The sequence below is a fragment of the Abrus precatorius genome, unplaced genomic scaffold (assembly GCF_003935025.1).
Source record: "Abrus precatorius isolate BTA unplaced genomic scaffold, Abrus_2018 Scaffold8, whole genome shotgun sequence".
In the NCBI taxonomy this organism is placed as follows: Eukaryota; Viridiplantae; Streptophyta; class Magnoliopsida; order Fabales; family Fabaceae; genus Abrus; species Abrus precatorius.
Genome location: NW_020874428.1, coordinates 37,838,421 through 37,851,562, shown reverse-complemented (window position 1 = coordinate 37,851,562; position 13,142 = coordinate 37,838,421). Strand labels below are relative to the sequence as shown.

The following is a 13,142-nucleotide window of genomic DNA, read 5'->3' as shown; positions in this document are numbered from 1 at the left end:
TCCATTCCTTTCCACCGCCTCTGCCCAAAGTCCAATTTCCCTTCATGTGGCGGTTTCCGTTCTTCTTAAAACACTCTCTCTGTTCATTCTCCTCTTACATACTAATTCACTAACCTCCTTCGTTTCCTCTTGTGTCTCTGTTTTATTCTCCTTTTCTTTCACGCCAAGTTTTCTGTTTTTGTAAACATGAAACACTTACGCCAATTATTGCTCTCCCACGTCTTTTAATTTTTCTTAATTCTTTGCAAATAAATTCTCTCTCCCTACCAACTTTTTTTTATCCTTTCTTTTGTCTCCGCATTATGGAGCGGCCAATTTATAATTCGTTGGAGAAACCGCCACATGATTCCGCCCCCGCCGCCGACCAGGAATCTGAGGTTTCCGATTGCGAGAGCGTTCTTTCCACCGGAGAGACGGGATTTTACGAAGGCGGCGACCTCATCAGGAGCAGATTCGTTCGGGGGTTGGGCTCGCACGGCTTGAAACCCGAGGTGGTGGCGATTCGTAGGAATGCTAGTTCCACCGTGATGGCGCAGGCGCGTGTTCAGTCGTTCCAGATTTTCGCGAGTGCGGTGGCCAAATTGCGCAATGGCAATGCGAACGTGAAGTACGCTTGGTACGGTGCGTCCGGTAAGGAAGAGATAGCCGACATCATCCAACACGGTTTTGGCCCCTCAAAAAGTCATGGCTTGCGTCTCTCTCCAGAAGATTCTCCACTTGAAAGGCACGCGCAATTATATTTTATTTTGTTTATTATTTTTATAGTTATGTTGATTTGTGAATTCGAGTTTTTTATTTTCTGAGTTTACGAATTTTGTTCTTGCATTTGTGTGCGTGATGCAGTGTGAAGAGCTCTGTTGTCGACAAAGATGGTTTGAGGCACTTGTTGCTGTGTCGTGTTATCTTGGGGAGGACGGAGGTTGTGCCACGTGGCTCAGAACAATGTCATTCGAGTTCTGATGAGTATGATTCTGGAGTGGATGATATTTCGGATCCCAAGGAGTACATTGTTTGGTGCAATCGGATCAACACTCATGTTTTGCCAGAATATGTTTTGAGTTTCAGGCTTTCTTCCTTGAAAGGTTTAGTGCTCTTGTTATATTGTGTTTCAAATTTGCTAATTTTTGTAGTTTCTTATGTTGTTCTGAAATTCTGGGGGTTTAATTTTGCAGGGCATGTGAAGACTGGGGAACCTTTCAGACCTTCTTCCCCTTGGATGCCATTCCCCACTCTCATTTCAGTGCTTTCCAAGATTTTGCCGCCGCCTGATATTGCCTTCATTGCCAAGTTTCACAGAGATTATAGGGTAATTGTTTTGGGAGTTTGAGATAGTTGCTTGTTTTTTCTTTAGCTAAAATTGGTATTGAGCTTCCTCTGCTTTGCAGGAAAAGAATATTTCCCGACATGAACTCATACAAAAAGTGAGACTAATAGCAGGAGACAAATTACTGGTTTCGGTCATCAAATCTTTCAGAGCCAAGGTACTTATAATATTTGATCTTGTTAAGTTGGAGGATGTGTTTGTTGCAGCATATTTCTTTGTTTCTCTATGAAGTTACAAACATCAGACATATTGATAGTGTGTGTGCACGTGAACACTTTCTTTTGTACAACTTTTAGTTCAAAGTTTATGATAGTACTACCAGTCAAATTATACCAGCGCTAGTTAGTTGTCTTGCGGTATGCTTTCTGAATTCTTTGAATTGCCGGGCATTCACTAAGTAACCAAGAATTCTTCTGAACTAATATAAACTAATGATATGTAATTTGGTGAAAGATATCATAAAACACAAATACAAGTAATTATAGAGGTCTTTAAGTGCTGGAGCAGCACCAAAACGGTCTGTATAATAGGAATATAATAATAATAATTAATCCTAATAGACATTGCTTTCTCCCAGTTGCTTTTATTGATGCCCATATATTTGCTGGTTGCGATGAATGCATTGGGGGTCAGTCAATTTTGCCTTCCATTATATTTTGGAAAATTATAAAATGGGAATCCTAATTCTGGATTATTATGTATGGAAATCCTAGAAGTGAAACAGAGGTCATATGTTGGAATTAGTTTAACGTTTTTGTTAAAAAATGAGTTGGGAACAAGAATATGATTTGACAGCTCAATGTGAGATGTGCAGTTGAATTTATTTGGTGGTAGTCACTTGTTAGTGGCATAGAATGAGTTTTTATACTTAAGCCCCCTTCTCTATATGGAAAGCTGATTCAGAAATTGGTCCAGCTGATTTGATTCTGTAGTCTATTGTGTGTGTATGAACAAATTGTCGTAATTGTTATTCTTAACGAGAGGTAGCCTGTGTATTTCGTAATTTTTTGACGTTATCGATCAGCTATATTTCCATATCTTTCCATTTGTCTCTTTTGCTTTTATTTTTTTGAGTATGTATAGGTTTTCTAATCTACCTTGGTGAATTTGTCTTGCAGAAAATGCCTGCAAGCTTTAAGCAAACAAGGTGAAAGAATGGCAACCAGACAGCCAGCAGCGTGAATGAACGGAATGATTGTCCATACGAGTTCAATTAGCTATTACAGGAAGTGAATAGAATACTGGAGGAAACATAATGCTCATACTAACCAAAACTTACATTGAGGATGCAACCACTACATGATAAGTAGGGCGATATTTGAGACTTTAAAATTTTCTTAGGGTTATATACTTTTTCTTTTATGTTGATTAAAGTGTAACAGAAGAAAACACTTTCTCTTTGTTGTTAGTTACAATTACTGGTAGAAATAAATAACTTCAGACCTTTATCATGGACAAATTAAAGATCCGTACATTTTCTTTTCTTTGCACGCACTTGGGTTACGGGGGATTTTGTGAAAAATTAGATCACATACGAAGTTGGTTCAGTTTGATTCAAATGTTTGGGTCCAAATTTATTGAAGCAACAGTTTTATGATTTGAAACTTGATAAATTTTGGTTATTCAAATTAACTAACTCGAACTTTTTCATTTATTTATATGCACAAAATGACGTCTTTGAAAGGGATACTTACCTATATTAATTCGAAGTTCTTTAATTTTATTTTATATTGCACAATCGAGGTGAACAAACCCGGGCAATCATAGGGCAGCAAGGGTGTGCAATGATGTTTAGATTCGCCAAGGTTTAGTTTGGTTTTGGATCACATCGGCAGATTAATAATGGTTGGAACTTGGAAGGAAGAGCAACAAGCAATAACTTAATAGTTTCATCTTGAGCTCGTGAACCATCAAGATTGTCATTTTATCTCATTCCTATTAAGCACCTTTGATGATGTAGTAATATGATTTTACCCTTCGGCTTAGCAGTCATTAATGTCCCAAGTCGCAGCATTGGGGGTGCTACAGCTGGTCAGGCTTAGAGGGTGAAGCTAAGGCTGAAACTATTTTGGGAGTCTTTGGCTTAGGGTTGAGGAGGACGCATATAGAAGGGCTTCTCGAAAGACATTATCTCAAAAAGTCAAAGTGTGTTGCGTTGTGACTTGCATTAGAAGTAAGAAAGTGCAGTAAAGCCTTAGAGTTAGGTAATTTGGTATCGGGTTCACACTTCACAGACTCTATAATCAGAACAACGGTGACCCATTTTTATTGAGTTTGACCAAAGCTTACCCTGCTGCCAAAGCTAATTGAATATATTATTTCGAATTTATAATCAATTCTGAACGACCCTCTGGTACAAGTTGACGATCAAGTGATAGACACAGGAATGTGGTGTGCGAGACTTTTTCGCTAATTAACAAGTGGTTCCTTCTTCTGAATCGAAGTCTGGAAGTTGCCGATAAATACGTAACATTCAATTATCCGATAGAAGTGAAAAACATTTAGAATGTGTTTACATGAAATATCTCCAGTGAGTAATATATTTATTTATTTTTAATAAAATTATAATTTTATGGGTTAAAATTTGTTGTTTAGATGTTTAAAAATTGGTATCTGTTTAAAAGTGGAAATAGAAAATTTTATAGATCAAGGTTTTATACAGTTTTACAAATAAATTTCATTTCAAAATTTCACCTCTATTTATAATCAATAGCAAATTGACCCTGAAATCAAAAATGCCATTGGCTACGATTTTTACGTATCAGCTTTGGTGGGTACTTCAACTATCATTCTAAATCAATGAATAACATACTAGTCTTTCTTCTTCTTTTTTCCCCTCTATTTCGTCGATGATTTGCTATCTTACATGTATATATTTGTGGATTCCTTAGTTTCAAGAACCGAGCTCGGTCGTGAATCGTGGTGTGTTGTGTTGAAATCCTCAAACTCAATCCCTTCAACTTCTTGGTTTTTATTTTATTTTTGCATTTTTTTATCATGTCACTTTTATAAAAACAAAACAAAAATTTTAAATAGATTAATTACTTCAGAAAATTTAATTTCTTAAAAGGCAGTGATAAAAGGAATGGTCCAACTAGTTTTTGATCAACTTGTTTTATCTTTCTTGTCCAACACGGATGTATCAAATGCTGCTTTTTGGCAACATATTGGACCCAAGACTAAAGAAAAGAACTGCTTATTGGACCCAATATATATGTAAATTGCTTCTGTTGGGCAGCCATTTCATAGACCCCAAAAAACACACCTCATCAAAGTTAAGACTCTTCAAAATAAAATTGGTCCCTTGACCAAAACAATCCTAGTTCTACCTATACTCCTCCCCTTCAAGGGAGTCTCTTCCTTCTGAGGGGAGTTTTCCTTTGTTCCTTTCATTTCTTTCTTTAACTAATCATCCACACATCTCTTTCATAATAAAAATCACTGAAGACCAAAAAAGAAGTTCTAATAACAAAGGAACAACAGTCAGTAGGTGGTGTTTTAGAAGGTTAGCGAGGCATAGAATCGCGTATTGGGGATGAAATTGTTGTTGTCTTGGAAAAGTGAATGTTTGAATTGAGAGAATTATATGGTTATTTTGACTTATTAAGAGCAAGTGTACCTTATAATTTAGTATTCATTACTTGGTGCATAATTGTAATACTCTTTTTAAGAGTTCGAGATATCCTTCAGATAAAAGTTACATTAAGCTGCCCATCCTTTAACAATCTGATTGTTATCACAAGCTGTAAGGACAAGTTATTTTTTTCTTTTTAATTATTTGTTGGTAATATATATATAGACACTATGTAATATCTTCGAGTTTCTCGTCTACTTTTTTGTTAACAAAACTGATATTTGAGAAAAATAAATTGTTCCTGTGGTAATTATACTTGATTTTATCCTCTATTTTTCTAATTTGTTTTGGTTTTATTACAATATTACCTTAATTTGATTTTTGTTCACAAGTACGTCTCTTGTAATTTAATTAGTTTTAATTTTTTTTTTAGTATAGTAGCAGCACTGAACTTTAAATTTATGACCTTACCTAAAATATCTTAGTCCTTGACCATTAGTCCATTTTTAGTCGACTTCTAGTGACTTCTTGATCTGATTCATTATTTAACAACACAACATGAGGACGGAAATTCCCAATTGAAATGCCATGTTCTTTTGCATGGCGTTCATGCTATTACTCTCCACTTTTTTTTTTTGGTCTTAATCGAAACCTCACGCTATTGTATGTTGATTTGGAACTTGGTGCCCTTATTCGCCAAGTTTAATGCATGCCATTTCGTCACTTGATTAACTTAAAAATAAAATAATAAAACATTATTATTGTTTTAAGCATTTTGTTAAGAAAACTTTCAGATATTTCATTCGTGGATAAAGCTAACTTGACTTTTAACCAAGTCAATTCAACGTGTTCATTAAATAAGAATATCCTTTTTGTTAGAGCTTTATTCGAGTCAAGCTCTAGAACTCTATAAGAGGCAATCTCTTAAATTAATTCAAATTGTTCATGCCATTGAAAGTTGCATAATAGACTTATTTATAGAGACACGAGCTAACAGAATCTTAATCTTGTGTCTTTAAGATAAACTAATAATGATATATGTAAATAACTAAATCTAAAATAAGTTAAGTTAAAGATAAAGATAACATAACCAACTAAAGAAAATTATATCATTTGTTAAATAATATAATCAGTTGCTCTTGAAGGTTCACTTTTAATCCTTGGTTCCATTGCTTTATCTTCATAAGTCGTAACATTATCCCTTCTATGGAAAAGGACCTTGTCCTCAAGGGCTGCCTTGGAATAGAGATTGACTAGAATATTCCATGACTCCCAAGTAGCTTTTTCGCGTGGCTTGTCAGTCCATTTGACCAAAACTTGGTATTGCATTCATAAATGACACATGATGGAAGCAGGAGGAGTTGGACCCGAGTAAGCCTTCAGTAAGAAAACATGGAAAACTGGATGAATTCGGCTATTGGATGGCAATTCTTATTAGTATGCCACCTTGCCAATGCGTTCCAAGATTCGAAAAGGGCTAAAATATCGCTTAGAAAACTTAAAGTTGAGTTTGCAAGCTGCAGATTGTTGACAGTAAGCGTGAAATTTTACCCACACCCATTGGTCCACTTCATAGTTCTTGTCAAGTTATTTAGAGTCGGCATAGTTTTTCATTCGAGCTTGTGCTCTAGCCAGATTAACTTGTAGTGCGCTTTGAATTTCTTATCGATCGATCAGCATGGAGTCCACCTCGTCTACCAATGTCTTGCCTGACGTATAAGATGGCAATACCTTGGGTTAGAACCGTATAATGCTTGATGAGAGGTCATCCCTATGGCAGTATGATACGTAGTATTATAGTTTAACTCTACCCAAGGTAAGTATGTATGCCACTAATATGGATGATCGAAAGCAAAAACTTGACTACCTCAGTCTGGCCATCACTTTGTGGATGATATGTCGTTGAGTAATGAAGATCGATCCCCCCTGAATGCATGAGTTGACACCAAAAAACACTTAAAAATATTGGGTCTCTATCCGAAACAATGCCCTGCGGAAACCCGTGTAATTTAACTATATAGTCTAAGAATACAGCAGCCACAATCTTCACTGTGAATCTAGTTTTGAGAGGCATGAAATGTGCTGTCTTAGTCAAACGATCTACCACAACAAAGATTGCGGTAAACCCATTAAAAGAAGGAAGGCTGACGACGAAGTCCATTGAAATTTCTGTCCATGGAGTAGTGGGAATCGACAGAGGTTGAAGAAGGCCTTAAGACTTGGTAGTGATGTTCTTGGTTTGTTGGCATTGAATACATGCTGCCATATATTTTTCCACTGCTTGTTTCATCCCTTTCCAATAAAATTGTTCTGCCACTTGTTTATATGTTTTTAAGGCTCCTTCATGCTCTCCTTGCGAGGTAGAGTGAAATTTGTACAGCACCTTGGTCACTAAAGGAGAGTCCCGTGGGATGTATAATCGAGAACGATACAAAAGAAGATCGTTATGAACCTCAAAATTGAGGGAGCTGGTTCTGCAATGAAGTGCATGGAACTTAAGGAGTTCAGGCTCCAATGTATTGGCATTCCGTAACTCTGATATAATTGTGCTTTCCACTTGAGTGTAAATATGATAATGTTTAGCTGGCAATAGAGATAAGGAATCTGCAGCAGAATTTGTGTTCCTGGGACAGTAGACAATGTCAAATTCATACCTCAAGAGTTTAGTAAGATAGTATTGATGGTCGGGAGTTTGTATTACTTGCAATATCAACTTTTTCAAGCTCTTATGGTCTGCCTTATGGTAAACTTTTTTCCCAATAAGTAATGCCACCATCTCGCAACTGCCTGCGTAATAGCATAGAGTTCACGCACGTAAGTGGATGCATTGCTCATGCGATGTGAAAGCTTCTTACTAAAGAAAGTCAATGGATGACCTTGTTGAGTCAAAACTGCACCAATTCCCTTAGTGTTGCCAGCATCAGTCTCAACCTCAAACGGAAGCGAAAAATTTGGAAGAGCGAGTATTGGTGTCGAAGTCAAAGCTTGCTTCAATAACTTGAATGTCGTTTCAAATTTAGGTGTCCAATGAAAACTATCACACTTCAACATCTCTATAAGAGGAAAAGCGATGGTGGCATAGCCCTGTACGAAGCAGCGGTAGTAACCAGTGATACCTAAGAACTCTCATAACTGCTTGATAGTGTGGGGTAATGGCCAAGATAGAATAGTGTCAATTTTGGAGTTATCGACTTCCACACCTTTAGCTGATACGACATGTCCCAAATAATGCACGAAGTCTTTGCAAAAATCACATTTAGTAAGCTTGGCAAAAAAGAAATGAGTTTGTAGTGTCTCCAGAACCAAGCGAAGGTGTTTAAGATGATCCTCCCAATTTTTGCTATAGATCAAAATATCATCAAGGAAGACGGTCACAAAGTTACGCAAGAAAGTCAAAAGATTCGATTCATCGTAGCCTAAAAAGTAGCTGGAGCATTGGTAAGTCCAAATGGCATAACCAAAAATTCGTAGTGACCGCTATGAGTGCGAAAAGCTATCTTATGTATGTCACTTTCCTCCATACGAATTTGGTGATATCCTAAACGTAAATCCAGTTTGGTGAAAATGACGGCACTCTGCAATTCATCAAGAATCTCCTCAATTGTAGGCATCGGAAAAGAATCACGGACGGTAATGGCGTTGAGGCCATGATAGTCCATACAGAAATGCCAAGAGTCATCCTTCTTTTTGACCAGGAGTACTGGGGAAGAGAAAGGGCTCATGCTGTCACAAATGATATCGGACTAATGCATTTCAGTCACCAAACGTTCAATTTCTGTTTTTTGAAAGTGAGGATATTTATAAGGCCTGATCTGCACTGGTTTTGAATTTGAATGCAACGGAATGCGGTGCGAAATATCCCTGGCAGGTGGTAAACCCTTAGGCTCTTGAAAAACAACAGCATATTATGTCAACAATTCTTGAACTACTGGAGGAAAAGTAGAACTCAGTTTATTTGTCTTACAAAATTGCATAGTGCACAATGAGGCAATATCATCGTGAAGGAGCATATGGTTAATGCGGCGGTTCTTGATTGGGTTAGGACTTAACAAGTGTTCAGCGTGCAGAATGATAGGAGTTTCGTGATAATCAAATTTCATTGTTAACCGGTTGTAGTCAGTCAGCACACGACCCAAGCTTTGTAACCAGGATAACCAAAAAACCATATCAGTACCAGAGATTTCTAAGTGGTGAAGATCAACTGAAAAAGAAACGCCTTGCACTAAAATCGGAACATCATAGTTGCAGGTGCTGCACTATATAAAATTGCCTCTGCCCACAAAAACTTTGAATGGTTCAATATCTGTGACACAAACACTTAAACGGCGAGCAACCTCAGGTTTTATAAAATTGAATGAACTACCACTATCCACCAATATGTTAAGGGTATGTTCCTGGAAAGTCCCTTTCAGTCGTAACATGCGAGGACTATATTCTCCTGATAGGGTTAAAACTGATTTCTGGAATCCCCGTTCCATCGATGGTTGTATTGTCAAGTGCATCAGCATCCAACAAGTCGTGGCATACATCTACCAAATCATCAGGCGTTAATAAGATATGACACTTGGCCTGGCAAACGTGCAATGGATTGTATTTCTCGTTGCAATAATAATAGAGTCCCAAACGGCGTTGTTCATGCAACTCTACTACAGTAAAACATTTATACGAAGGTTTGGTCATTGTTTGACTTCAAAGTAGGTGGCTGGTTGACAGGGGTTGTAGCTGGTTGTGCGGCAGGAGTTCGGAATGTATTGGGTTGCGAAAATAAGAGGAAAAACTGACGATTGTTTCAATGATTGTTGTAAAGCAGCGTAATTTTGTTCATGGAGCAAGGCTATAGCAGTTGCCTCATGGTAAGACGGTGGTTTGGCCAGCCATAATTGACACTTTAAGTAATCGTTGAGACCAGCCACAAAGAAGCTAACAAGCCATTGTTCTGTCAATCCATTGACTCTAGTGGATAGAGCCTCGAATTGGGTTTGATATTCTTTCACTGTGCCTTGTTGTTTCAATTCCTTGAGTGCTTCTTGTGGGTTGGTGTACAGGTTTAAGCCAAAACGTTTGTATAATGCGTCAACAAAGATTGTCCAATCTTGTGTAATCGTTACGGATCATCCACTTGTACCAAGCGTAGGCAAGTCCTATCATGTGAAAACTCGCAACTTTGATATGTTGCTCTAAAGGAGTTTTTGCAACATCAAAATACTCCTCTAAATGAAAAATCCAATCATCGACATTGATTTCGTTGAACTTAGGAAGATCAATCTTGAAAACTTTGGTGAATATGCATGCAGTGGAAAAATGTGACAAGCTATGCGGAATCGAGTGTGTAGATTCAGCGTCAAGGCCTTCAGCATCTAATTTCTTCTTCTGTAACAGAGACATGAGTTGAGTCATTTATGCTTCCATGCGCTCTTGAAAACTTGAGTTTTGTGCCTCAATACGAGACAACTCACTCTCAATTTTGCTAAGTTGAGTTCCGTCAGCCATAGAACAAGTCAATGAAAGTACCAATGTTAGAGCTTTATTCAAGTCAAGCTCTGGAACTCCATAAGAGACAATATCTTAAATTAATTCAAATTATTTATGCCATTAAAAATTGCATAATAGATTTATTTATAGAGACACCAGCTAACAGGATCTTAATCTTGTGTGGTTAAAATAAATTAATAATGATATATGTAAATAACTAAATCTAAAATAAATTAAGCTAAAGATAAGATAATATAACCAACTAAAGAGAATTATATCATGTGTTAAATAATATAATCAGTTGTCCATAAAGGTACACTTATATCCTAAACCCTAAACTCTAAATTATGTTATTTTATCTTCACGACACTTTTCTTATGTTTTCTAACAAATTCAGTAATCTCCATTATTATAATTTAGTTTGTTTATTGCGGTAATATCGTTACTTTAAGGTAAGGTAGTATTACACTAAGGTTTTTTTCTGCTTGAATTTAAAATTATAAGTTAAATTAGAATAATTTCCTACAAATTGGTCCATGTGCTCGCTAATACATTTGAATATTTTTAGTTTTAAGTTTATTAACTTGTGTGTTTGATCAAATTTATATAGATTTTTATGTGTTTCCAACACACACGTGGAAATTAAAGATTGTCAACAGGAATATGTCAAACTATCGTATATCATTGTCATATCTGCATTTAAAACACAACTATGAAAGTTTTGGACGATATTTAAAATTCGAACCTTAATGAAAAATTAATTTTTTATTTATGGTTTTTTTAACTATTTATTTTTTATATTTTTAAAAATGTTGTCAATAATCTGTCAATTAATCAAGTTTTTATAGTATGTCGTTGGTGATTTACAAATTCTTCGCATCCAACTTGATTCATAAAGGTTGTTTTTACTTTCTTTAAACTAAACAATGTGTAAATATGGTAAAATCATAAATTATTTTTTGGGGAATTTTCCGTTAAAATTATACAATTATTATAACCTGTAAAAATTTATTAAATAATAATTCATATTTGTGATAACCTTTCTTTTCTACCTGTATAAATTTATGTGAGTTTTAATTATAATTGTTGACAATTTAAAATTGACAAAAAGTGTTTCATAATAATAATAAAAAATTACGTTCAAGTTTGCTACAAATTTATATTAGTAAAAAATTACAAAGAGACTTATTGTATTAAAATAAATTAATTTAATAATTGAACTAATTGAGTAATTTTGAAAGGAACTACTCCCTTTGTGTAAAAGGGGCCCACGGGATTACTAAATGCTCATTTGCATATCAATTTAGTTCAAGCCAAGATTTGCCTCCTTTTCCCAGGTTGATGGAAATGCACCTCACGCGTCAGAAATTTCTGAAATGACTTCGCTTTTATATATATAAAAACTAAAATTTATTAAAAATCATATGAAACTCTTTTTTAAAATATAATATTTTTGTAATTTTCTATAAAGTGTAATTAATAAATAAAAAGATATTTTTAAAAATTATGTTTAAAATGATAGAGGGTTCCACTTTATATAATTATATAAACTACCTTTCTGCACATAGTCATTAGTCTTCTTTCACTTTTTACTTTTGGTCAATGTCATTTCTTAACTTTGGAGGCTTACCCAGGGTCTTCTATGTATATCCTAAACATTAATCTTTGGCCCTTTTGGTCAATATAACAGGCTAGAAGAAATCACTTATGTTTAATCCATAGAATTTAAATTATTAAGATAAAATAGAATAATTTGATATAATTAATTATTATATTTTTATTTAATAAATGTTAAAAAATAATATAAAATAAATTATTATATTATGTGTTTTTATTTGGATCATACAAATTTATTATTGTTTTTTTGTTGTAAAATTTTTATTATCCTTAATAAATTGATTTATCGTGCAGCTGAATCAATGGCAAACGGGACCCAATCATGTTAGCCCAAGTTCATGGTTGGCCTTTCCTCGCCAACCCCACTCCTTAGTTTATCATCTTTCAACGATGCCAAAAAATGAAAAATGACCTTATTAATAAGCCCAAAATATGCATCTATGTCACTTTAAATTCAAGGGTGTGTTAATGTATGGTTAAAAGGATTATTTAATATGTGCCATTATTTTTGTTCAATAAAAATGTTCCATTTGTTTTTCAATGAAATATTTTAAAATTTTTATAAAGCAGTTTTATAAAAATAATGAAATTTAATACTAACAAACTTAAAATAATTATTTCCTACTTTTAAGATCAATAAAAACTATTTTTAATGAATTATACCCTCTTATATGATAATCAAAATTTACAGTTTTTTTATTTTAAAAACATTTAATTTCTTTTTAAAAAATGGTTATTTTAGTCCATTTTAATTAAAATAAATCTTATATCAACAAACAATTATTATAAATGAATTTGTACAGGATAATTTTTCTGGCATACTATTATTATTAATAGAGTTTAAATGAACTTAAAATTTAATTTTGACTTGTTATAGAATTAGACTGTTTAAGTTTAACTCATTTATTTAAATGAGTCAATCTAAAGCTTCAACTTGACTTGATTAACAGTTTTAAAATTTAAACTTAACTCATTATATTTTTTTATAAATATTCAATAAATTTTTATTAATTTAATGTTTAATAGACATTTATGCTAAAGAAAACTAAATAATAATAATAATAATAATAATAATAATAATAATAATAATAATTTTATCTACATAAAAATACTTAAATTAATTTTTTATAAAAATAATATGTTTATTTTTAGAAA

At 34.3% G+C, this 13,142-nt stretch overlaps 1 protein-coding gene across 1 annotated transcript; it reads left to right on the top strand.

Moving 5' to 3' along the window:
• LOC113847766 (probable inactive poly [ADP-ribose] polymerase SRO5) lies at positions 1 to 2,776 on the top strand. Its single transcript, XM_027477032.1, has 5 exons — positions 1 to 724; positions 844 to 1,082; positions 1,173 to 1,306; positions 1,386 to 1,481; positions 2,443 to 2,776. Exons 1-5 carry the CDS (start codon positions 303 to 305, stop codon positions 2,473 to 2,475), a joined length of 924 nt encoding a protein of 307 aa, XP_027332833.1. The 5' UTR covers positions 1 to 302; the 3' UTR covers positions 2,476 to 2,776.
• Positions 2,777 to 13,142: the final 10,366 nt, after the last annotated feature.

What these genes read in the sequence shown, in the direction of transcription:
- LOC113847766 (XM_027477032.1), top strand. Translation starts at nt 303, where the DNA reads ATGGAGCGGCCAATTTATAATTCGTTGGAGAAACCGCCACATGATTCC. An exon ending in CAGGCTTTCTTCCTTGAAAG is followed by an intron (nt 1,083 to 1,172) that starts GTTTAGTGCTCT and finishes TTAATTTTGCAG; the next exon opens with GGCATGTGAAGACTGGGGAA. An exon ending in TCAAATCTTTCAGAGCCAAG is followed by an intron (nt 1,482 to 2,442) that starts GTACTTATAATA and finishes TTTGTCTTGCAG; the next exon opens with AAAATGCCTGCAAGCTTTAA.